Source organism: Acartia tonsa, chromosome 11 (assembly GCF_053477335.1).
Source record: "Acartia tonsa isolate MP-2025a chromosome 11, ASM5347733v1, whole genome shotgun sequence".
NCBI classification, from domain to species: domain Eukaryota; kingdom Metazoa; phylum Arthropoda; class Copepoda; order Calanoida; family Acartiidae; genus Acartia; species Acartia tonsa.
The window spans coordinates 45,689,422-45,711,699 of record NC_137270.1 but is presented as its reverse complement, the minus strand read 5'-3'; the positions used below and the strand labels follow the sequence as shown (position 1 = coordinate 45,711,699).

General features: G+C 39.7%; 1 protein-coding gene across 1 annotated transcript; it reads left to right on the top strand.

Moving 5' to 3' along the window:
• The first annotated feature begins 103 nt into the window (after positions 1-103).
• On the top strand, positions 104-20,539 carry LOC145331318 (uncharacterized). Its single transcript, XM_080175936.1, has 11 exons — positions 104-163; positions 709-807; positions 1,464-1,519; positions 2,493-2,577; positions 10,704-10,894; positions 13,651-13,804; positions 14,250-14,363; positions 15,064-15,193; positions 17,916-17,961; positions 19,014-19,090; positions 20,409-20,539. The coding sequence occupies exons 1-11, from the start codon at positions 104-106 to the stop codon at positions 20,537-20,539; spliced, it is 1,143 nt and encodes a 380-aa protein (XP_080032062.1).
• The last annotated feature ends 1,739 nt before the right edge of the window (positions 20,540-22,278 follow it).

Below are 22,278 nucleotides of genomic sequence, written 5' to 3'. Positions count from 1 at the left end.
TTTAGAACTCGTCACCCTCCTAATACTAAACATATAATTCCTTGTTGTCTGTAATACACCCCCATAAAGCTGAAGACGTGCAATGTTGCACAGAAACTAATTGATGACGCTAAACTTGGTCTTCTTGATAATACAGAGGTCAGTCACAAAATCAGGAACTGGGGCATGCAGAATAGGGTTTTAAGGGGAGGGGTATTCAACCCCCTGGCAAAATTAAGGGGGATGGATAAACATCCCTCTTGTTGTTAACTTCAATACAACCCTCAAAAACAAAACTTGACAAGGATCTTCAACCCCTTGACACTTATTGGACTTTGAGTGAAATCTAAAACTAAAACTAAAAATACACCAATCTTGTTGTCTGTAATACACCTACCTAAAGTTCAAACTCCTCTACAACCCCTTCGATTTTGATTTAGGGGGGGATGGCAAAAATTATAAGCGGTGTGGCAAAACACTCTGCACGCCCCTGATTTGGAACAAGGATGATAACATTTATAAGTTAAGCTATGCAAATAAGACAAGGTTATAATGGGTACTGGATAAACCCGCACCCTAGGTATAGACCTCACAGGGTTTTGGCGTAGGGAGGGGGGGGGGACTATTACCCTTATTTTCAATTCAATTCTTAAATCAAGTTGGAGGGGGCTTTAGTTTTCTAAAGGGAATATGAGAGAAAGCACCTACTTTCTTGTGACCATTCCGTAGGTAGTGACACAGGCTGGAAGTATCAAGGAGAGGATAGATGAAAATGATGAGAGGACAGAAAAGCTGAATCTTGAGGTTGAAGAATACATGCTCAAACAGGTAGTAATCAGGTATCAGGGACAAGACAATGGCTGATAAATTGATGTACATCCCCAATGATGACACACAAAATTTCCCCTTTCAGTAGGTTACAATTTGTGGTTGAAACGAATGGACACTAAATTTGATAAACCAACCAATCAAAACTCATTAAAAGTCCCCAAAGTTGTTAAGCCAACGAATAAGAAAACGTATTTGTAAAACTTTGGAGACTAATAAACAGCCTGCCCATTGTCCTCTCTCTCTCTAAGTAGTAATCCTTATAAAAAGTAACATGATGTCTTTCTGTCAATAAGTATGTTAGTAGTTTAAGATCTTGTTAACAGCTGGACCAACATGGTTCTCCTTTACAGTGAAACACTATTATACTTACTATAACTAAAAGAAATCCCTCTTGTAGAAAAAATATCATTCTCCCCCTAAAAAAGTTTAGATTTTTTCTTTATAAATGAAAATTTTAAAGTGGTGGATCAACTTAACTTAGGTGCCTCTAGAACAAATAGAAATTGATTTAGCACCCCAATTATAACAATCAAAATTAATCCTTGTAAGATAAAAATTATTATAGAAAAATGATTTAAAAAACAGATTAAAACTCAAAATGCAATCGTTTTTCTGTTATTTTGTACCTCCTAATCATGATATGTGCTTTTCAGGTTGTAAAGATGAATCAGTTGGAGAAGTTGAGAAAAGAGATGATGGAGAAAAAAAGGTATTAACATTATAATAAACAAAATTATCCCTCATAAAGATAAAAAATATCATAGGAAAATCTTGGACACTGTTACTCAAAAAAGGCATTAACAAGGATCACAACATCCATAAGTATCGAAGCACAAAAAAGTCCTACGTGTCATAAGAATCTTCAGCTGCCTGTCTTTAAAAGCAGCCGAGAAAATCACATTTCCCCATTAGCGTTACAGACTGACTGATGGATGGACAGACAAAGTGAGGGGAAAAAGAAGATATGGGTAGGGGAAAGGGAAAGGGAACAGAAGAAAAGAGAAGAGAGAGAATGGAATAAAAGGTGAAAGAGGAGAACAATAATGGGGAAGTAAAGGAAAGTTGATTATCTGCACTAGTAAGATCTATTAAATTATCGTCCGGTAGAAAGACAGACAGACAGAAGCATAAGTTTTGCTATTAAAATATGTAATTCCATTGAATTTTATTGTTATATAATATGCAAAGAATTTAAAGGGTGTAAATTTATTTTAATTTTCCCATCCATTTTAAGATGCACAAAAAAAGTTTTTTAACAATTAAAAAAACTATTAAGAGTTGTGTAACTCTTTTTCTATGTTTATTTTTCAAGGATTTGCAAAACTTTAAGGTATTAGTGACTGGGCCCCTAGCCCACTACGACCAAGGATAAACCTAGGGGAGAGGGGGCAATAAAGTAAAACTCAGTAACAACTAAATTAATTAGTTAATGGCACTCTAACATTGTGCTTAAAATAATTTTCCTTTTAGCTGGTAAAATTTTATATGAAAATTTCCTATGTTGGGGTTAAAAAATTTGAAATTTTTTCATCTTCTTAAAAAATCATATTAGGATACTATAACATGTTTTAAAGCTGAAGGATTTAAATCTAGGGTAATGAGTCTGACTGTCAGTCTTTCAGCACCTAAAGCGGTGTTTATCCTTTAGACTTCCTTTAATGACAATAAGAATATATATTCAGGAAAGAATTAGAAGAACAAGAACGTTTAAGAAAAGAAAAAGAATTAGAACAAGAAAGAGAAGCTGAAAGACAAAGGCTGCTAAAGGTAAAATTAATGAATAATAATGAAAATAAATGTAGTGTAGTAGCGGCCGCAGTTATCAGCCGTTACTGAGTTCGGTTATTACGGCGGTGTAGACAGACGTGGACAAGCTTTGCTATAGAGGAGCTGCGCTTCTCTATGTTTCACCAAAAACAACGAGAATATCAGTTAAGGTGTGGATTTATTGAAGGTTCACAAAGTACTAATGTGGTATCCGCCTAGGGTAAATGGCAGACACCAGAGTTCGAATAAAGACTACGGCAGTGTGAACAGACGTGGACACCTTACTATAGAGAAGCTACGCTTCTCTAGCATTCACTAGACAATAATCAACATCTATTTCAGTTGTCACTTTATTGAAGGTTTAAAGGATACTAAAGCTATATACAACAAACAATAACTACATGGATAGGAATAAATAATCATAACATAAAAGCATTATGATACATATACAATAGTCAGTTTGGGCAATCATGATCCCCCATCCCTGGAAAGGGTGGGGGGAATTAAGAATACAGTTAACCATAATATAAATACATATGGATTAGGAATAAAGATAGTTAAAGATAAATCATACAGTAAAACATAGATAATTGCAATGGTTAGGTAGATGGCTATCCCTGTCTGGGGCAGGCAGGATAGCCCATGGAGCAGCACAATAGGTAGATAAGCATAGAGGGGTTGAGTGGTAGGTCTGGGTACTAAAGAGGGAAGGTTTGATGATTACTTGTGACAACAACAGTCTGTGTGGGGGTGATTCTATCAGGTGAGGGCAGGTTTAGATCCTTTATCCTCAGGGTTGAGGTGGTGCTGATAGCTTGGTGGTTGAAGGGGAAGGTTCCGGTGCTTAAGATGGGAGAGGGAGGGGTAACACCCCTCCCTCCATTTGCAGGACAACTGAGAGATGAAATCAGTACCGTTATCTGACATATTTTCAGGTGGCTTTACAATTGTAGAATAACAGGATTTAGCTAGGTGCGTAGCATCACTATAATGTCTTGGTTTCTGCATGGTCCAGAGCTGCCGCATACCACAACTCTCCCCTCGGAAGGCTGGAGGGGTTGTCTGCACCGCCAGACTTCCGACAGTGGTTGCGGCCTTCAGTTTGTTGTCCTTGTGGAATGGGTCCGCCAGGATACCAGCTGCTGACTGGTGGTGGACTCCAGCCCTCCCCAGGTCGAACGGAATCTACTATATCTGCTGGAGTAGCTGGTCCTGTTGGATGTTCTGGCCGTTGGATGTGTACCTCTGAGGCCACCCTGGCAACCTCCAGGGGTGGCACAGCACATGAGGGGGCTTGGACCAACAGCCGCCTGGTATACACCTCTTCAGGTTTCTCCACTGGGCTGGTGGTCTCCATCGTGTTGGTCACCTTGCTGCTGGCAGGCTGGCTACTGGATGCAGGCGCAGTTTCTTCGCCCTCGGGGCTGGTCAGGTTCATTCGGCTTCCAGGGTCTCTGTCAACGCGGGCAGGTGGTGGTTGCCATACTGTAGGAGCGTTGCCTTCCTCAGGCTCATCCTGGACATTGGCAGGGGGGTGCATGGCAGTCAGACCTGCGGGGTAGGGGAAGGTAACAGTCCATCCCTTATGCCGGAGGCTGTCTTGGATCTGCAAGGGTGGCTCCGCTCTAGTTGGCTGGGAGACAGGCCCATCCACGGCCACTGCTGCTGGTGGACTGGAGGCACAAGGCTCCGGATTTCCTCCCCTAGCCTGAAGGGGTCCAGGCACATCGTCTCCATCTTGGGTAGACATAATTGTTGGGGATCTTCTACTTCTATGGTTAGGCTCGGCACTGGGCGCATCTGGTTGAGTTACTCCCCAGGCGGCGGTCAAAGCTTCTTCAGTTTGGCTGGTAATGGCTGATATCCTGGTTCCTGGGGCAGATGCAGGGGGGCGCAGGCAAGTTTGGCCCAGCCCAAACTTCCTGATACACCAGTGCAATACAATTACCCTGGCTTGGTTGAGGGAGGTAGACAGCTGGATGCAGTTGAGGGTGAGGGACAGCTGGACTCTCCCTGCTGGCTGAGGGCTCTGGCTGGCCGGGGGTGACGGGTGTCACCCCTTCCTCTGGGGCTGCGGGCTCATTCTGGGGTCCAGGTATCTCGGTGGTTCTATGGTTAGGCTCGGCACTGGGCGCATCTGGTTGAGTTACTCCCCAGGCGGCGGTCAAAGCTTCTTCAGTTTGGCTGGTAATGGCTGATATCCTGGTTCCTGGGGCAGATGCAGGGGGGCGCAGGCAAGTTTGGCCCAGCCCAAACTTCCTGATACACCAGTGCAATACAATTACCCTGGCTTGGTTGAGGGAGGTAGACAGCTGGATGCAGTTGAGGGTGAGGGACAGCTGGACTCTCCCTGCTGGCTGAGGGCTCTGGCTGGCCGGGGGTGACAGGTGTCACCCCTTCCTCTGGGGCTGCGGGCTCATTCTGGGGTCCAGGTATCTCGGTGGCGGCGACGGTTGTCGCCCCAGGCACCAGCGTGGGGGCGCTGGATAGCACCCCCCAGTCTTCACAGGGGTCCAGGTCTCTCGGTGGCGGCGATGGTTGTCGCCCCAGGCACCAGCGTGGGGCGCTGGATAGCACCCCCCAGTCTTCACAGGTGGCGGCGACGGTTGTCGCCCCAGACATCAGCTTGGTGGTGCAGGGGAGCACCTCTCGTTCCTTCCAGGTGGCGACGCCGGTTGGCGTCCCATACATCGACTCAGACTCGCTGGCTAGCGCCTCTTGCCTCTCCCACTCGGCGGCCGCCAGGGCCTCCCCGTACACCGTCCCGGTGGCGCTGGGTAGCGCCCCTCGGCTCTTGCTGGGGGTGACAGGGGTTAAGGACACCAGTCCCCTGTGGTTGAGGCTGAGGTCCAGGCCAACCCGGTTGGGTTCAGCCGCTCCTCCCAGCACGTTGATCCTGGCCACTATGGTCCCAATCTGAGACACAGACTCCTGGGTAGCCGCGGCCCCAACGGCGGCAGCTGGTTGGGGTGACGGCTGGGCACCTCCCTCCAGGTGGACCTGGGTGTCAGACTGGTTGTTGGGCGGCCTGGTGTTTCTTCTTTGCCTGGTCCCAACCGGTTCTACACTTGGCGGCTGTGTGGCCGTTGAAGCGGCAGCGCCCCTTCGTCCAGCTGGGTCCCATCAGGCCGGCTTCCCCAGGGTGTATCAACCTGCCAGGTCTCTCCTCCTCCAGTTGGGGCACCAGCTGACAAACAGGGTCTCCCCTACTAGGGGTCAGGCGGTGCTGGGCTGCTTGTGGTGGCTCCTTGGTTACATTCAGCCTCCTCCCCATACACACAGGTCCCTTCCATCCAACAGCGGCTCTCCTCTCCTGGGTGGCGAGGCCAGCCTCGGCCTTAGCTTCTGCAGGTGCTTCTCCACATGAGGGATCCTGCCTCTGGGTACGCCAGGTAGTTGGTAGCAAAGGCCGTTGATGGTGCCAGTCGGAAAGGGGGCTATGATCTCTGGGGGGTACCTGTGGCCAGTGTGTGGACAGGTACCCACAGTTGAACCAGCAAGGCCCAGAAGATGCCATCCGGATGGTAGCCTGAACTGTATTCTGGACTGCCAGCAGGCTGTCGGTAGCCACCTGAGTTGGGCCAGAGTTGCCAGCTGGTATTGCGTCCCTGCCAGGCTCCGTCAGCTGCTGGTGGGGAACCCCTGCGGTGGTTCTGGTTTTGGCAGGGGGTGGCCTTCTTATTGACTTCCCTAGTTGGAGCTCTGCATCCTGGTGGGCCTCCATCTTCAGCAGCCTGGGGGAACTTGGCTGGGACATGTGCAGTGGTTCAACAGAGTAGAGGCATCTGGTCTTGGAGTGTGGGGGAACAGCCTCACTGCTGCTGGTCAACCCTGCTCCCTCCGTGCTGGGTAAAGCCTTCCACTGCAGCAGGTCGCCAGTTCCCATCCTTAGGCCGGTCCCCAGTCGTTCCATGCCTGGGGGCTCCCAAGGAGGCTTGGGTGGCGGCTCCCCCACCCCCAGGTACGCGTTGGGCATCTGGGTGAAGGGCCTATTCCCCTGGGACAGCTCCCCATCCTCCAGCTTGGTGAGGCCAGCGCCAGGGAGGACCTTTCCACCCCAGAAACAGGTGGTACTGGCCCTAGGGCTGGGCCCCTTTGGAGTCTCAGTTCTGGTGGTAGTGTCCATCTTGGGGCTGGCCACTAAGTCTCTGAAGCTTGTCACCTTCTCATTAGGCTCAGTTGCATCGTTCAACACCCCCAGGAGGACACCTACAGGTTCAGCAATCCCCAGTCCAGTATTGCTATTTCTCGTGCGTTGAGCACCAACTGAACAGGAGCTGTGCAGCGGACATTCAGTCACCCTTCCAGACAAGGGCATCTCAGGGACCAGGGGTCTGTGACCTGGCATGTGTTTGATGTTCACTGTACTCAACACAGTAGGCCAAAGTAATAACAGAAGCAGTATCTTGTATGAAGAAGCAGAGAGTGGTGGGGTACAGATGTTGGGGGTTCTGGTCCAAATGAAGACTTCTGTCCACCACAGTGCCAGCAACAGGCCTAGGCACACAGTTAATGCCCAATCAGGAATGTCTTCGATTGCCGCACGTCGGGCTAGGGGCTGACAAGTTCTTATCTTGTAGATATAGGAGCAGAGTAGAGTAGCCGCGCCGCAAGGAGGTTCGAGCCGGCTCACCCCTAGTATAAATACTATAGCTGTGTAATTAGGGTGGTAGTCCACGTAGCCGTAGGCTCGGTCCTCCTGGCTCAAGAGTTTCTGTGGCTGGCGCGCCCCCATGATAAGTAGCAGGGGGTTGGTCTGTTGGTGCCAGCGTCTTGTTTAACTGTTGAGCCTGAGTTGTTCTCCTTTCCAGTATAGCTCTTGATTTCTGTGGTAACTAGCGGATCTTAGCTTAAAGGTAACAGGGAATATGTTAGGTATCCACAGATGTCTCTAGGAGCGTATCCGCTAGTAGATATATGGATAGGTAGGCTATCTATATATATATATGGCTACACGCCCATATATATATATACGTGTATAGGAATATCCCCAGAGCTAGCTAGCTTTTCCTCCTTGCTCCAAAAAAATCACGCTTCCTCTGTATATAGTTCACAACTATGAGGGTCGATGGTCCAGGTACACACCACCACTGCCCAGTGTGGGGCAGCAAGTCAGGCTATGTCCACAGGGTGGGCGTACTTTCGTTCAGTTACCATATCAGTTTCCAGTGTTGTTTGGTGAGGTTAGTATTCACTTACTTGCACCCATGATACAAAAAAAACAACATTATTTATCACTTGGGTATTTATATATACATATATTTGTTTCACTAACCACTCAGCTTTGAAGTAGGGTTGGCAGGGCTAGGAGATGTTGAGGGTCTGAGCGGGTTTAAGGAACTGGTTTAGTTTTCCTTATCACACTGTAGACAGGGAGGGAGGAGCTTGCAAGTTTTTCTCCTAAAAAAATATCTCTGTTGTATGCTATAGAGTGGCCCCTCTCCTGTGTGTGTGTGTGTGTGTGTGTGTGTGTGTGCGTGAAATCTCCTTTCCGTGCAGCGCGCTTACGCACCGTCAATCCGCGCACACAGATAAAACGCGCACTTATCCCTCAACTCGCTCTCTCGTTGGTCCGCTTTGTCCGTTGAATTTTATGATATTTCCGCACTCCGTTGCGCTACCCGTAAATGGCGCTCTGTGTTCCTGGTCACTAGCTCCACACCGCGGGCGGACTTAGTCAAGTGTGGGTAGGAGGGGGGAAGCGCGTGAGGGGACGGGGTAAATCCGTCCGTTCCCCCTGTGAGGAAGGGGGGAATGCCGTGGGTTTGAGGCAACTGTGTAATGAGGTAATGTTGCCCTCTCTCCTTAATCCTAGGTTTATTTTTATATCACCTTGATTGTATTCTCTTCAATGGAGAGTGAGCCCCTCCCTTTCCTCTGAAATAAGGGGTGTATTGTTGTTGTGCTGTAGGCTTGAGGTAATTAGATTGTGTATCAGGGCATTTGTTATATTACATCTAGCTTCTATTTTTGTCCTTATCACAATTACATAACAGATTTGTTTACCAACCCTGTTCTATTTTTAGTTTTATCACAACACAACAAATTGTTTGCCAATCTTTGCTCATAAATCTATTGTTTAACCATCACACCAGGGTGGTAATCCCTGCAATGTGATATAATATCTGTTTTTCTAGATGGGTGGCTGCGTTGTAGCCTCTCAGGATACTTGGAGTTGACGTAGTTTTCTCTGCTTTGGTGCACTACACTCGTATGTTGGCTCGCAGCTCGCAGCTATGTGGCGTGTTTCAGCCTATCGGCGGCAGGGAATGTCCCGTCCTGCTAGCGCCGCTTGCAGCTATGTGGCGTGTTTCAGCCTATCGGCGGCAGGGAATGTCCCGTCCTGCTAGCGCCGCTTATCCAAATCCAGCTGATGGCGGCAGGGAATGTCCCGTCCTGCTAGCGCCACTGGTTCGGATCCTGCTATCTCTTGCAGTAAAATTGGCCTATTTTCAGCCGTTTACACTTATTTGGCTTGTTTCAGCCGGTCCGCAGGCCTGTTTCAGCCTTTTGAGCGCTCAATTCTCCGTTAGATGTCGGCGCTTCTCGCGGTTCTTCGTCAAGTTTCACTTCCACAACTGCCGGATGCAGAGTTAGACTTGCTGTCCAGGGTGGGTAATTCAGGTTGCTTGTGTCAGTTTTGCCAGTTTCACTGCTGGGAGTACCTTAGCCTCAGCTGCGCGTCTGCTCTACACTTGTGGTTTGCCGTAATCTCACACAGCTGTCACCAAAAGTTGTGGTATCCGCCTAGGGTAAATGGCAGACACCAGAGTTCGAATAAAGACTACGGCAGTGTGAACAGATGTGGACACCTTACTATAGAGATTCACTAGACAATAATCAACATCTATTTCAGTTGTCACTTTATTGAAGGTTTAAAGGATACTAAAGCTATATACAACAAACAATAACTACATGGATAGGAATAAATAATCATAACATAAAAGCATTATGATACATATACAATAGTCAGTTTGGGCAATCATGATCCCCCATCCCTGGAAAGGGTGGGGGGAATTAAGAATACAGTTAACCATAATATAAATACATATGGATTAGGAATAAAGATAGTTAAAGATAAATCATACAGTAAAACATAGATAATTGCAATGGTTAGGTAGATGGCTATCCCTGTCTGGGGCAGGCAGGATAGCCCATGGAGCAGCACAATAGGTAGATAAGCATAGAGGGGTTGAGTGGTAGGTCTGGGTACTAAAGAGGGAAGGTTTGATGATTACTTGTGACAACAACAGTCTGTGTGGGGGTGATTCTATCAGGTGAGGGCAGGTTTAGATCCTTTATCCTCAGGGTTGAGGTGGTGCTGATAGCTTGGTGGTTGAAGGGGAAGGTTCCGGTGCTTAAGATGGGAGAGGGAGGGGTAACACCCCTCCCTCCATTTGCAGGACAACTGAGAGATGAAATCAGTACCGTTATCTGACATATTTTCAGGTGGCTTTACAATTGTAGAATAACAGGATTTAGCTAGGTGCGTAGCATCACTATAATGTCTTGGTTTCTGCATGGTCCAGAGCTGCCGCATACCACACTAACTATAATACAACAAAATGATAGATAATTAATAATCAAAGTCATAGGTTAAATATATATGTACAACAACAATAATTGGCAAAAGTGAGCTCCATCCCTGAAAGGGGTGGAGAATGGTAAGATAAATTAGAATACACACAATAAGGTTGTCAAACTATAAATATTTTACTACATTGGGGGGTTTTAATTGCTCCACCTCCTTGTCAAGGGAGATCACTAGGACCGCCCTTAAGTTAGAAGCAAAGCTGACCTACAATTAGGGGCATCGGGTGGCGAATACCACAGTAGAATATACATGGATATTATGACAGGGGAAAAATTCATGTCAGTTTAGCTTGCTAAATTGGAACTTGTTTATTGGTCACTTTGTTCATCCAGGGGCTGGATCGAATGGGGAAAATGTTATTTTAGCCCGCTGCAAGTTTTACTTTATTAGAGAACTTGAAAATTTGGTGTATGATCCTAGTAATAATATGTCCATACTCCATTCTATTGAACGGATGTTTTTATTGTGTTCTTGGTTTTTTTCACTCCTTAAAAACAATCATGATGAATATTTACCAAAATTGTTTATTTAGGAACAAGAAATGAGGGATCAGGAGGAATTGCGCAAAAAGTTGGAAGAAGAAGAAATGGCGCGAAAACTAAGAGAACAGGAGGAGCAAAGACGACTTTTAGAGGAGAAAAGGCGCCAAGAAGAGGAGCAGCGTAAACTCTTGTTGCAGCAGATGATTGATGCTGAGGCTGAGAAAAGTAGAGAGAAACAAAGGTTACTTTTTAGTTTTTGTATTAATGTGTATACTGGCCTCTTATTGGTCAACTTTATTGTATGACGTCATTTTTTGGTGCCACTTTACACTGTTTCTAATTATGGACATAATTTTCCTGAAATAGTTTTTAAAAAGTAACCGGACAAAGTGTCTTAAAAATCAGCCATGTGACGTCATAAAAATGAGGAAGATGAGAGAATAATTGGGAATGAAAACTGTCAAAAAGGGATGGATAATCCCTCATTTTTATGACTGTGGCGTACATGGCTGATTTTTGAGACGCTTGAGTCTGGTCACTTTTTTGTAAGAATTCAAGGACAATTATGTCCATAATTAGCAAAAATTGACTGTTTTGTTAGTAGCAGAGTTTTAAAAAGAACAATAAACTGTATTAGTTTTAAAAATAGAATAAGTTATTAAGACAAAAGTACCAACAGACCTAATTTTTCAGTTCTATTTTCAGTTAATATAAAATTTCTTTGAATTACGGATTTGCGCTATTAGTTAATTAAATTTAATTCTTCTTAAATTTTCAATTTACTAAAATTTCATTTAAGATAATAATAATCTTACACATTACTTCTTAAAAATAAGATAAAGCTGTAAAAATATACCTGGATGTTACTGGATTTTGGATGGCTGGAATACAGTTAAATGATTAGGTTTTTAATGTTATATTTAAAAACTAATGTGACACATAATCAATCAATACCCTATTATATAATCCTTATAATAAAGTAACAGGATCTCTGTCTGTCTGTGTGTATCAAAGGAACTCGCTAACCACTGATCCAATATTATTCTCCTTTCAGGGTAGCTTCTCATAGGTCCCGGGAAGGTTTCTAACTATTTTTTTTAGGGGGGGGTGAGTACCACCATCCTACAAAGAGAAATAAAACTTTGAAAGAAATGCCCAACCCCCACCCAAAAAAAAGGGGCAAAACCGCCAGAAATATGTGTAAAATAGTAAAACTTTTGGGGGGCAGGAAAGATCTTAAATATGGCTGGTTTGTTCAGGTTGCACTCCAAAGGGAAGCATCTTATGTGTCTTGTGAAGGTTTTAGGCTAATTTTCGATTCAACATTCTTTCCCTTGAGGCTAGGTGCAAATGGTTTTTCATAAAACACTTCACTTTAACAGTACGATCATTAATATATTTAAAATAAATGAATGATGGCAAAATTAAAGTATTTGATATTGAACAAAATAAATTCTATTTAATATCATATGATACTATTTTAAAATCATTGATGTAAAAAAAATATTTCAAATTAAGGAGAAATTTAATTTTAAAGATTCCTTATTTTTATTTAATCTATAATACAAAGTAGAACGATGCCTGTCTGTCTGTCCCTCTGTCTGTCTGAAACTTAAGATCTCAGTAACCACAGAAACTTAAGATCTCAGTAACCACAGAACCGATTGGGCTCTACTTTTCAGGGAATTACCTACTGGTCCTGTGATGGTTTTAAGTTATTTTTTGGGAGTGGGACACCCCCCCTTAAGAATGAAACCACCCCTCCAAAAAAAATTATTCTTAAAAAACTAAAATAAAAAAGGGTATTGACACCCCCCCCCCCTCATGAGAAAAATTTCCCCCACCCAAAAAGAATAGTTTTTTACTTTTTCTTTTAATCTTAAATACGAAAAACTGGGTTGATCAATCCTTTTGGGGCAAAGCCCCTAGAGGCCAGGGGCAAAGCCGCTAGTACTATTAATAGAAAAACACAACTTATATTTTTTTCTAATTTTGTTCATGGAATACAATTGTTTCGTTAATTTTTTAGATCATAAGTTTCAATTAGGATGTTAAAAATAAGAGTTCAACAAATATACGTCTTTGGGTATAGTACCTTTCGTAGCAATGCCTTAAGGGGCGTTTCGTCTTATTTTTACAACAGCTTTTGATATGTTATTTTAGGTGGGGTTATGCAATCGGCCCCGCAGGGCAGGGGCTAGAAATAGGAGAAATCTACTGTGACAATACGACGAAACGAACCTAAAGTCACGAAAGGGACTATGCGTGAATCTTTTAAAGAGACTGACTAGGAAGTAAAGAATATGTGTTAAAATTGCTACCACCCGCAGAGTTTTTACAAGCTATATCCTGAAAGGACTGGGGGAATTTTGAATTTTTATAAAAAAGGGTAGGGGGGATATTTAAAGAAAATTTCATCATTTAGAGCAATTACATTTTAAAAGCGAAGCTTTTCTATAATTAGGGTCGGTCAATCCGTACGTCCGTCTGGAACGGATAGCTTTTTTCGTCATTTTAAGCATGTTAGAATTTTCCTATAGATTTTTAACTTTGCATGATGATTCTTGTAGTAGTTAGGTACGATTTAGAAAGCGTAGCATCTGTTTAATCGTTAGCTGAATGTCCGTATGTCCATTTCAAACATGTTGAGTTTTAACATTTTTAACAACAACTTTTTATGTGATTTAATAATTCGATTGATCTGATTTTTGGAGTACTGATTCCTATTACAACAAGGTACAATATCTTAAACGAAGCATCTCTATAATCAAGTCCTAAAAATGTAAGTATGTCCTTAAACAGTAGTCTTTATTTAAGAAGTCTTGTAACAAAATTACATATAATTTTGTCAAAACTCTTATATTTATATTTTGCTTATTCAGTTCTGAAACTCTACAAGAGTTACTGCTGGTATGTCCTACCGTTTTAGAGCTTTGCTTTTATGGATGCTGTCATCCTTGTTTGTATATCAATATTAATACATAGAATATAATTTAGGGAAGAGATCTTCAACTTAATTAACAATGATGTAGAGATCATTGAGCAACTGATTGAGGAGATAGTTCTGATAAAGAAGAGACATAAAGATATTGGGGAGCTCAGATCTCAGAGAAGAATTCTCTACACTATTCCAGAAATTCAGGAGATACAGGTGAACTCAGAGAAGGAGGGGACTGTTTATTACACTAGTCCCCAAAGTTGTATAATAATGTTTTCTTATTCCTTGGCTTAGCAACTTTGGGGAATGCCATTGATTTTTTATTTATTGGTTTCAACCACTAATTGTAATCTACAAAAGGGATAATTTTGTGTATCATCATTAGAAATTTAAATTAATATACTGGGCATTGTTTTGTCTCTGGGTAAACTATAGTTTTGTGTTTGAAAGGAAAATGTGATTATCTCTGCTGCTACAGGGATTTAAAGATAGATGGATGAATTTTTGTGATAAGTTTTACATTGGGTTATTGATTTTCCCAGAACCCATAAGAAGCTACATTGTAAAGGAGAACCATTTAGTTCAGTAGTTACAGAGATCCTTTGGTTCAAACAGACAGACATCCTGATACTTGTATTCTAAGATATCTAACTTACAGGATGATGAGGAGTTGAAGAATCTTGCAGACAGATCTGATAATGTATTGGCTCTAATTAATGGAAATCAAGATGATCTCGTGAAGCTCAAGTCATCTGTTATTGATAACAGCCAGGTAAAAATTTTACTTTATGGCATATTAAATCTATAACTAGCGGCTTCTCCTCTAGAGGCCTCAAGGGGCCCTTGAGGTTGTACTAGCGGGGCGAGGGAAAGTGTACGTCGATCCTCAGAGGAATTTTTTGGCAATTTCTCGGTTCAGCATTTAGCTAGATCCTGTGTTCATCAGACCATCATCTTCATTGTTGTAGGGCCTTTGTCTGCAGGTCTTAGGTGTGCAAAGTAATCACCTATCATACAGTTTTCTCAGTGAGGGAGGGGGACAATGGAGTGTAAATTACACTGGTACCCATACTTATATAATCTTATTTGTTGCCTCAATAACTTTGGAATGTAAACCAATTTATCATCCATTGTTTTATCCCTTTAGAACCCTAATTTCAGTTATTTCTAGAATGTAGAAAGCTTGATGAAAGATCTGTTAGAACTAGAGAAGTATATAGCTGTTGTTATTTTGTTTATTATCATTGGGGATGAATATCAATTTATCATACATTGTCTTATCCCTTTAGATCCCTAATTTCAGTTGTTTCTAGAATCCAAAATCCTTGATGAAAGATCTAATATAAGTAGAGAAGTGTATTGCTGCTGTAATTTTGTTTATCATCACTGGGGAGGAATATCAATTTCTCATTCATTGTCTTATCCCTCTAGATCCATAATTTGTCATCTTTTTTAATTCCTGTTATTTCTAGAATCCAGAAAACTTGATGAAAGACCTGCTAGAAGTTGAGAAGTGTATAGCTGTCAACAAGGAGAAAGTTGATACAATCAAAAATGACACTGATAACTGTTTCAACATGCATAACAAGAGATTAATTGATGGTAACTGTTTTATTCTAATTTTGTGTCTTTTATTCCTTCTGTCTTTCTGTCCTTCTTTCCTTCTGTCTTTCTAACCTTCTGGTAGTGCGAATGGGGCGCTTGTCCAATATTATGGTATGGAGATCGCTCTTCTATGAGTACTACTAAAAAATCCTACTTTCACTGCAATACACATAGACATTCTCATTGTCGGTTCGTCATTTTAGAATGCTTATCCCTCTATTCCCACAAGTATAATACGAATTTGGTTGAGCCTGTGGTAGCTCAACAAAGACCCACGCGAGGTATTATATTGCTTTAAACTAAGAATAAATGGTTGGTTATGGTATTCGATCTGTTATTGTATAAGTATATTAAGCACTCAAGAAGGAAGATGGTTTTATAAGGTGTATTTACATTACAAGTGTATAAGTTAAGTATGAAAATATTTACAGGATAAGTGATAATAATCATAAGTAGTGTAGGACAGAAAAGTGCCCCAAGTCCTAAGCATTGAATTGTGCTAAGTGTTAGAGTTCTAACATAAGGCCTAAGCTCAATTCATGCTAAGTACTGAGGGTCCTAAATTTAAACTACAATGCATGCCAAACAACTAAGTCATTACCTTTAAAGCCAGAAGAACTTGATGGTTAGAGAGTCAATAAATAACTGAGATATTTTAAGAAGTGCAAGCTATAACATCAACTATTAATAAGGATCTCAGCACTTGTCTGTTTAATTAAGTGTCTGTATGTTAAACTTGTGACGTAAATCAAACTATGGTTGTAGGCATACATACTTGAACTAAATGGTTACATGGTTACTTTAACAATAAACATAATGTTTTAATAAACATATAACAATAATAAATCACATACAATTTACCATGATTAGGCTAGCATTACCCATATATGGTATTATATTGGTAAAGATAGGCTAATAAATACTTAAAAGCATACAAAAGGTGCCTCGGGGCTAGCTAGAGTAATTGTATCTCGTGCCTGAGTTGCGCTCGATAATTGCCGTGGCACGTCAATCAAATATTCAGATTCTACCTTTATATGGTGTAAAATTTATATTAAACATAGGTGGATAGACTAGATGCAAAGCATTTCTGTAAAAGTCTTATTCGTACGTTCAAAGAATTTTGAAAATTGGGGATCGCATCTCCACTTCTGTTTTTCTTTCTTTCTGTCTTTATACCCTTCTGTCTTTATATCCTTCTGTCTTTCTGTCTTTATGTCCTTCTGTCTTTATATCCATCTGTCTTTCTTCTGTCTTTATGTCCTTCTGTCTTTCTGACCTTCTGCCTTTCAGTTCTTCTGACCTTGTGCCTTTCTGTCTTTATGTCCGGCTTTCTACCCTTCTGTCTTTATTTTCTGTCCATCTGTCTTTATGTCTTTGTGTCCTTCTGTCTTTCTGTCTTTATGTCCTTCTGTCTTTCTGTCCTTCTGTCTTTCTGTCCTTCTATCTTTATGTCCTTCTGTCTTTCTAATCTTCTGCCTTTCGGTTCTTCTACCCTTGTGCCCTTCTGTCTTTATTTCATGTCCTTCTGTCAGTATGTCTTTCTGTCCTTTTGTCGTTCTTTCCTTCTGTCTTTATGTCCTTCTGTCTTTATGTCCTTCTGTCTTTATATCCTTCTATCTTTATGTCCTTCTGTCTTTCTATAATTCTGTCTTTTTGTTTTTGTGTCCTTCTGTATGTTTGTCTTTCTGGTGGTGATAGTACCCTCCCCCAAAATAAAACTTCTCAGGACCTCTGATAAGCTACATTGTGAAGGAGAACCATATCAGTACAGCAGTTAGAGATATCCTTTAAATAACTAGCGTCTATTCAAAGGAGCATAAAATGCAAGAAAGATATATAAAACCATCCCAAGACTTAAATCTGAATATGAACTAGTCTAAAACCATCACAGGACCTATGTGAAGCTTACCAAAACTTGAGAACTTAATAGGTTCGGTAGTTATTGAGATCTTAAGCTTAAGACAAACACCCTTACTACTTTATATAAAAGCATTAATTCTAATGTTCAAAATAGATCAAATGTAACGTGAAACATTTTGTACTTTTAAAGTTTGATAAAATTCATTTGTTTGTAAACTGCAAATATTCTGGGAATCATATTTTTTCCTCCTTACATTGGAGTAAAACAATAGAGGGGGAAGAGTCTTATAACTGTATGTCCCTACCCCGTGGACCCTAAACCGTCTTTTAATTGGGTCTGTGAATATCAGCCAATAGAAACTCGACAAAGCATTTGAAAAAAATGAGCCGTGATGTCATAAAAGGAAGAGATGAATGGAAAAGTTTGAATGGAAACCCTCTTTAAAAGAGATGGATCTATTGACGTCACACGGCTCATGTTTAAGGACACTTTGTCGAGCTTCCAGCCTATAGCGTCGGGAATATTAACACCACAACAAAAGAGCAGAAAGCAATTTGCTAGGAGACAAAAAAAGGAACACAGTAATACTGTCTGACTGATTATGACGTAACAAAAAAAAATTAGCCAATGAGAGGCCACTATAAATTTTACCATTGGTCAATAACGGCCTCTAATTGGCTAATTTTTTTTTGTTACGTCATAATCAGTCAGACACTATTACTGTGTTCCAAAAAAAGTCCCTAACACTGGTAGTCGTCTGGATTATACATCTATGTTTATACATTTATTCTCCTTACTTTAAAGAGAATTCAGAGACATAAAGAATTTAATAGAAAATGAATGTTTTTATTTTAGGTAAAAATAGCATTGAGGAGGAAAATGCCAGACAGAAGGAATTAAGGTGTGAAAAGTTATTTATCGCATCGTATTATAGACAGCTTTTCTCGGATACTAAATTATTGAATTATTAGATTAGAATCAGTTTTGTTAGCCAAGAGAAGCCGCAGGCCCTGCCTAACAAAACTAGTGTTAATTTCAAATTTTTTATTTTTTTATTCGCGGAAAATTATATACATATAATAAGATACTATACATGATTTTTCAGTATGGATGAGATACAGTTATATTCCAGCGGATATTAATCGGTTTCAAATCCAAACTGGAAAGATTTTTTCTAAAACATTTAGATTGGTAAAAAATCCAGGGATTTTTTTGAGAGAGGGGGTCAAACTATTCTTAATTTTTTTATCGCCGTATATATTAATCTACTTCTATCATTTCATCTATCTATTTCTACCCATCTATCCATATATCCATCCATTCATTTATCTATTCATCAATCTATCCATGAATCTAGCCAAATATTTATCAATCCATTTATTTTGTACATCTATCTATTCACTATTCCATTATTCTTTTATCTATTCATCTATTCAATTCATCAATACATCCATCCAACAAGGATGACAACATAAAATAAATAAAAAGTGAAGACGAACATTAACACTTGTAGAGTGTCAGGACAGATGAATAAGATGATTATAAATTTATAATATAAAACAAGGATGACAACGTCCATAAAAGCTTTGAAATGTTAGAACAAATGAACATTAAAACTTGTGTTTAAACTGAATAAGCAGAGTATTAATGCATATGTCTTAAATAAAATTGTAAGTAAACTTGTTGCAAAACTTTCTCAATACAGGATACTGTTTAAGGATAACTGATAACTTACAGTTTTAGGACTTGATTATAGAGATGCTTCGCCTCTTAAATTGTATCTTGTTGTTATAGAAATATTAATCTAAAGTTTGAAAACGATAGGACAATTCTAACCTGTTCAAAATAACGAAAATAGCTAACTGTACCGGACGATCAGAACCTAATTGACCCTAATTAGAGAAAAGCTTCGCTTTTAAAAATCATTATTCATCCATCTATCTATCTATTTAGAGAAAATGAGATAAAAGTAGAGAATATGAAGGCTGATGTGGATAGAATCATACAAAGAGAACAAAAACTTGCAAAAGGTAATTAACAAACAGGGGTGAAACCAGTAGCGAAGCTCGTAAAATTAATACAATTTATTAATATGACAAGGAAATTGACGAACAGACAGACAAAGGGAGTTAAGTTTTATATGCAGCAGATGTGCATTAGTCGGTAGAATTTTCACAGTAACATATAGTTATCTATCTTTAATAACAGCCAAGAAATAAATATATTCCTTGAGAAATTGTTGCCCTCTAGCTACAGCATTGCATACCATAGGTACGCTATCCCTTTGGGGCTTTCTCATATATGAATTATCCTAACCTAACCTAACCTAATGAAAGCAACACAAAATTTTAATCTTATTATTACAGTATTACAGGGGAGGTATTTTGAGGTGGTTCACAAATGCTTGAAGGATGTTGCTTATCTTTTTAAAAAGGGAAGCTTTTCTATAATTAGGGTTGGCCCATCCGAATGGAACGATTAGTTCTTTTCATAAATTTAGACATTTTAGAATTAATCTATCGGTATCAAATGATTCCTGTAACAGTTAGGTACAATTTAGGAAGCATGGCAACTCTATGTATAGTCGTTACCAAATATATAATAGAATATGTCATAAAAAAACACTGGCAAATTTATATGATTATTTATTTCCAATTAACTAGATTTTGTACAGTATGTATATTTTGGGTTACTCTCCACCTTTTTACTTCCCTTTAACAGTTAGGGACTTGAATTCATTTTTATAGAAGCAGAAATATAATCTATGATTATGGTTTGGACCCTCTAAAACTGTAATCTACCCTTCCACTTTCCCCTCTCTTGGTGAAGATATCTTCAACGCCGATACGATTTTTGAAATATAAGATTCTACTTTCCCTTCTCTTGGTGAAGATATCTTCAACGCCGATACGATTTTTGAAATGTAAGTTTCCACTTTCCCCTCTCTTGCTAAAGATATCTTCAACGACGATACGATTTTTGAAATTTAAGATTCCACTATTGCCTCTCTTGGTGAAGATATCTTCAACAAGAGAGACAAAAGTGGAATCTTATATTTCAAAAATCGTATCAGCGTTGAAGATATCTTCACCAAGAGAGGGGAAAGTGGAAGGGTAGATTACAGTTTTAGAGGGTCCAAACCATAATCATAGATTATATTTCTGCTTCTATAAAAATGGATTCAAGTCCCTAACTGTTTAATCTGATTTTTGAAATACTATTCTAGACAGAAATTAGACTCAGTTCACTTTAGCATAATTAAAATTACATCCGGAAAAACATTTCCATTCAAATTACCCTTGTAATTTATATAATAAATAATTAAATATTTTTTATGTTTTTATTTAGAGTTCATAATGACTGATGATTGTAGTTCTGAAGATTTTACTACACTGCAAGATTTAGGAAAACATTTAATAATAATGGATTTAATATTACCTGGATCTTACACAAGATTATCATGTTTTCTAATAAAGTGAATCTTGTAGAGTGCTAAAATAACGATACACTAGACTCCATCCCCTCCCCTCCTACCGAATGAACGAACTGACCAATAGTTGAAAGGCGAAATAGCAATGACAATTTTTCCTCTGTCATAATATCCACGTATATTCTACATTTATTTCAAGAATCCTTACATAAAAGTAAAAGGATGTCACTCTGTCTACATGTTTGTTGTGTAGAATCTCGCTAACGGCTTGACCAACATGATTATCCTTTAGAGTGAAGCTTCTTATAGGTCCAAAAACAGATCTATAGTATAGATTTATATACAGACAACTACCTCCCTTCATTTTTCAAAGACCTCTTTCGTCTGCTTCTAAATAATTGTCTGCTACTTAGCTGTGTTAATATACGCTATACCATTGGTTGATTTTCAATGACCCAATAAGAAAGTTGCACAAGACAATTGCGATGGGGAGAAACACTTCTGTAACCCTTTTTCCCTCTAGTGTTTTACTCTAATGGTCCAAATACAATTTTTTGGGAGGGTACCTGCACCCTCTCAAGAAAACGTGTCCCCAGAAAAAATTACACCTACCTTTTTTACAATAACTTTTTGTATGATATAATTGTCCTTTTCATTTAAGTTTTGGAATGTGGATTTAAAGTTCTGCTTATTAAGTTCTGTTACTCTACTATTTCTTTCCTTCTTATTTCAGAGCTTCGCTTTTATAGATGTTGTCATCCTTGAGTTTTTATATTTCTAAAAACTTACCAAAACTTTAAAATATTGAATGTCCAAATTGAAAGGAGTTAGAATTGTGCAAGCAAAGGATGATTTATATGATACAAATCTACAACTACAAGTAAGTTTTCAATAGCGAAGCTACTCTAAAATTCACTTTGTCTGTCCGTCTGTCAGTCAGTCAGTCCGTAACGCTATGGGAGAAATGTGATTTTCTCGGCTACTATAAAGCAGCTAAAATTATTAGTAAAGATTCCCATGATATATGCACATTTATTCCATATATTTGTCAAACGACATAGACTTTATTATTAAGATTTTGTTTTTTTACTCGTAGACAATCATCATTGTTTATCTTTTGTTGTTCAATAATACAAACGATGGATTATTTTCCCGAAGGCTAACAATATCAAAGAAATTCAACTATTCACAGCTGACTTATTACGTTTTGTCATGTACTTCACATTGTACAATGTTAAACTATTGGCTTCGCCCCTGTCTTTATATTTTAGAGATATTAATAAAAATTCCTCTAATTAAAGGTACTCTTTGGTACTCTTAAAAACTGAAACTTAAATGGCGTTGCTACAAAAGACCAACACTTACAAAAGATTGGGCGTTGCTACAAAAGACCAACACCTACAAAAGACCAACATTCAAAAAATCGTAATGCTAAAAGGTCTAAAGCTATAATTGGTCTAACATTATATCTGTACTTATCAAATTAATAAAATGATTGCTTTAAATAGATTATAAACGACACATCACGAGAATAAACAGAAAATGTTTTTTGGTATCAATGCAATGAAATAATTGCATGAAAATCTTCCAATTTTAATGATAAAAAAATCATTACATTCCAACATTCTGCAACGAATGGTAATCTTTTGATGAAATGGCAGAAATGTATTGCTTTTAAAATAAATTTGATGTTTATATAACAATATAGTTGTATCAATTGATGTTTTGTATGGGTAGACCTTGTGTAGGTGTTGGTCTTTTGTAGGTGTTGATCTTATGTGGGTGTTG

What these genes read in the sequence shown, in the direction of transcription:
- LOC145331318 (XM_080175936.1), top strand. Translation starts at nt 104, where the DNA reads ATGACGCTAAACTTGGTCTTCTTGATAATACAGAGGTCAGTCACAAAA. An exon ending in AAGAATACATGCTCAAACAG is followed by an intron (nt 808 to 1,463) that starts GTAGTAATCAGG and finishes TGTGCTTTTCAG; the next exon opens with GTTGTAAAGATGAATCAGTT. An exon ending in AGAACAAAAACTTGCAAAAG is followed by an intron (nt 19,091 to 20,408) that starts GTAATTAACAAA and finishes GTTTTTATTTAG; the next exon opens with AGTTCATAATGACTGATGAT.